Source organism: Diaphorina citri, unplaced genomic scaffold (genome assembly GCF_000475195.1).
Source record: "Diaphorina citri unplaced genomic scaffold, Diaci psyllid genome assembly version 1.1 scaffold5837, whole genome shotgun sequence".
NCBI lineage: Eukaryota > Metazoa > Arthropoda > Insecta > Hemiptera > Psyllidae > Diaphorina > Diaphorina citri.
Genome location: NW_007383213.1, coordinates 18,018 through 20,792, shown reverse-complemented (window position 1 = coordinate 20,792; position 2,775 = coordinate 18,018). Strand labels below are relative to the sequence as shown.

The 2,775-nt window shown below is 43.6% G+C and overlaps 2 protein-coding genes across 2 annotated transcripts in view; both read left to right on the top strand.

Annotated features, from left to right (window-relative positions):
* LOC113472502 overlaps positions 1 to 2,276 on the top strand; it is a 12,591-nt gene extending 10,315 nt beyond the window's left edge. Inside the window, exon 3 of the mRNA XM_026832275.1 lies at positions 4 to 2,276. Coding sequence (XP_026688076.1) covers positions 4 to 1,282 — 1,279 coding nt within the window. The 3' untranslated portion in view covers positions 1,283 to 2,276. The remainder of the gene's footprint in view (positions 1 to 3) is intronic.
* Positions 1,263 to 2,767, top strand: LOC103521736 (RNA-directed DNA polymerase from mobile element jockey; the record flags this gene model as incomplete). The annotated part of the gene is given in 1 exon segment (XM_008486843.3): positions 1,263 to 2,767. A coding segment is annotated over 1 exon segment (1,359 nt), but the record flags the coding sequence as incomplete, so codon positions are not given.
* Positions 2,768 to 2,775: the final 8 nt, after the last annotated feature.

Genomic DNA, 2,775 nt, shown 5'->3' with positions numbered 1-2,775 from the left:
AAGGAGTAGGAAGTCATCCTCTTCATCTTTTTCTTCCTTCTCTTCATCTTCTTCTGATGTTGACTTTTACAGGGCTGTTTCTCCCACCCAACCTGGTTCATCTTCACAGACCGACACACGCACTCTGCTGTCTCATAGTGAGCCACTCGATAATGTTGTGAGTGTTGAGACAGTGCGCGAACAGTCTCAATTATTGTCATCTGACTCTCAACTAGTTGTCAATTCTGAGTCAGGGGATGAGTTGGATTCACCTCATGATGTGAGGCCGCTTTCCCCCCTACTTAATTCCGCCCTGCCTGATGAGCTCGAGTCTGTGTATCTGGACGAGCTATCAGACAATGAACGTAGCATTGTATTAGAAACTTCACTTGATTCTAATACTAGTGTTTCTAATATTAGTGCTTCTAATACTGGTGCTCCTAATGACACTAGTGCTGTGGCTGTGGGTGTAGGTAGTACCTACAATACACAAGTTTCATTGAGTAGGCAGAGACTTTTTGATAATGTCTCTCCCTACGCAAAATGTTTCCGATGCGTTCATTTGAATGCTCAAAGTTTGTCGGCTCACATTCATGAAATCAGCAGTCTCATCGAGGACGTAGATTTGCATGCTGTCCTGATTTCTGAATCCTGGCTTAAGCCATCTATCTCGGACAACATTGTTAATATACCGGGCTACGTCCTCGTGAGACATGATAGAACCGACAGACGCGCCGGCGGTGTTGCCATTTTTCTGCGCAACGACTTGAAACACAAGGTCGTTATGAGTAGCAGTGTGTCGTCACATGACAACAGAAATGTTGAGTTCTTGGCTGTGGAGCTGGTGCTGCGCTGTGTTAGGCTACTTGTAGTGGTTGTCTATAAGCCGCCCAATGTACATCAGTTGGGTGAGCTTTATGACTTCATTACGCTATCTATACCTAACTATGAGCATATTATCATGATGGGCGATTTTAATATCAATATGCTCAATAGTAGCGTTCGGGCGACACAAAACTTTCTAAATACTATTTCAACTTTCAGTTTATCAGTCTTGCCGTCAGCCCCCACGCATCACAGTCCTGGCCACCCATCCTCACTCATTGACCTCACCATTGTCACGAGAGACGATAAGGTGGTGCGATATGATCAGATACCGGCTCCGGGAGTATCTCATCATGATCTGCTTTTCCTCGCCTACTCTGTTAAAGTACCTAAATATCCACCTCAAACCGTCTCTTATCGTAACATCAAAAAGATTGACATGGAACGTTTTTCAGAGTGTCTGAGTGAGGTTGATTAGTCTGGAGTGGAGGCTGATGTGACAATTGATGACAAAGTTTCCATATTTGACCAACACGTGCAACAAGTTTTTGACATCTTTGCCCCGGTCAAAGAGTCACGTGTCACTAAAGCGCCTATACCTTGGATGACTCCTGCTATTAAATCTAGTATGCGTGAGCGCGATAGGCTCTACATTCGTTATCGTCATACTGGACAGCAGGATACATTACAAGCGTACAAAGCGAAGAAGAACGCTACAAACTACATGGTTAGAAAAGCCCAACAAAATTTTGCACGTGGAATTCTACACGGTGGGCCGAGATCCACATGGAGAAAACTCAACAGTGTAGGGTTGGGCAATGTTAAGTCGCTTAATCCTATTACTGCTGACTTGGATGATCTGAATGACTATTTTGTCTCAGTAGTCCCTTCTCCATGCAACTCTACAAAGTCTAGAACTTTGGCAGAGTTGGATACTCAAACTAACCTAATCCAGGATAATATCTCTTTTGATTTTCAGGAAGTAACATCACAGGACGTAAAGAAGGCCCTAACTTCAATCAAATCTAAAGCCAGTGGCTATGATGGTGTGGATATAACTATGATAAGAATTTCCCTAGCATGGTTCCTACCCATCATAACTCACATTTTCAACAAGTCACTGAGCTCTGGAAAATTTCCCGATTTTTGGAAATTTTCCAACATTATCCCACTGAACAAGGTAGCAAGCCCTTCATCCTGTGTCGATTACCGACCTATTTCCTTGCTACCTGTTCTGTCAAAAGGACTGGAAAAGATTGTTGTTCGACAAATTTGGGCTTTCATTGAAGAACACAATATTATTGACCCTTTCCAGTCCGGCTTTCGTTGTCATCATAGTACGGCCACTGCTCTTGTTAAAGTGACCAATGACATTCGTTGGGCACTTGACGCAAGGCAGATTACTATTTTGGCATTACTTGACCTTAGTAAAGCATTTGATTCTGTGGACTTTGACGTCCTCCTGAAAACACTAGAGACAATGCACTTCTCGAATAACGTGCTATCCTGGATAGGCTCTTACTTACGTGACAGAAAGCAACGTGTTTTCTCTCACGGAAAGACATCAGCCTGGAAACCCATCAGATCTGGAGTACCTCAGGGGTCAGTGGCCGGGCCTTTGTTGTTTGCTCTTTACATATCATCAATTCAGAGAGTGTTTGTTCACTGCAAATACCATATATATGCAGATGATGTACAGGTGTACATTCACTGCCTACCGGAAGACATAGCTGAAGCAATTAGGCTTCTTAATGAAGACCTCCATAACTTTTCTGAGTGGGCAAAGAGCCTGTTTTTGAAGCCCAATCCATCTAAAACGCAGGTTCTTATAGTGGGGACGAACAACTTCGTCTCCACTATGGCCTCACTCCAGCTGCCTCCTGTGATCTTGGATGGCCAGCAAATACCTTTCACCCAATGTGCGAAAAATCTAGGGATGAAAATTGACAGCACATTGTCCTGGAGTTCTTA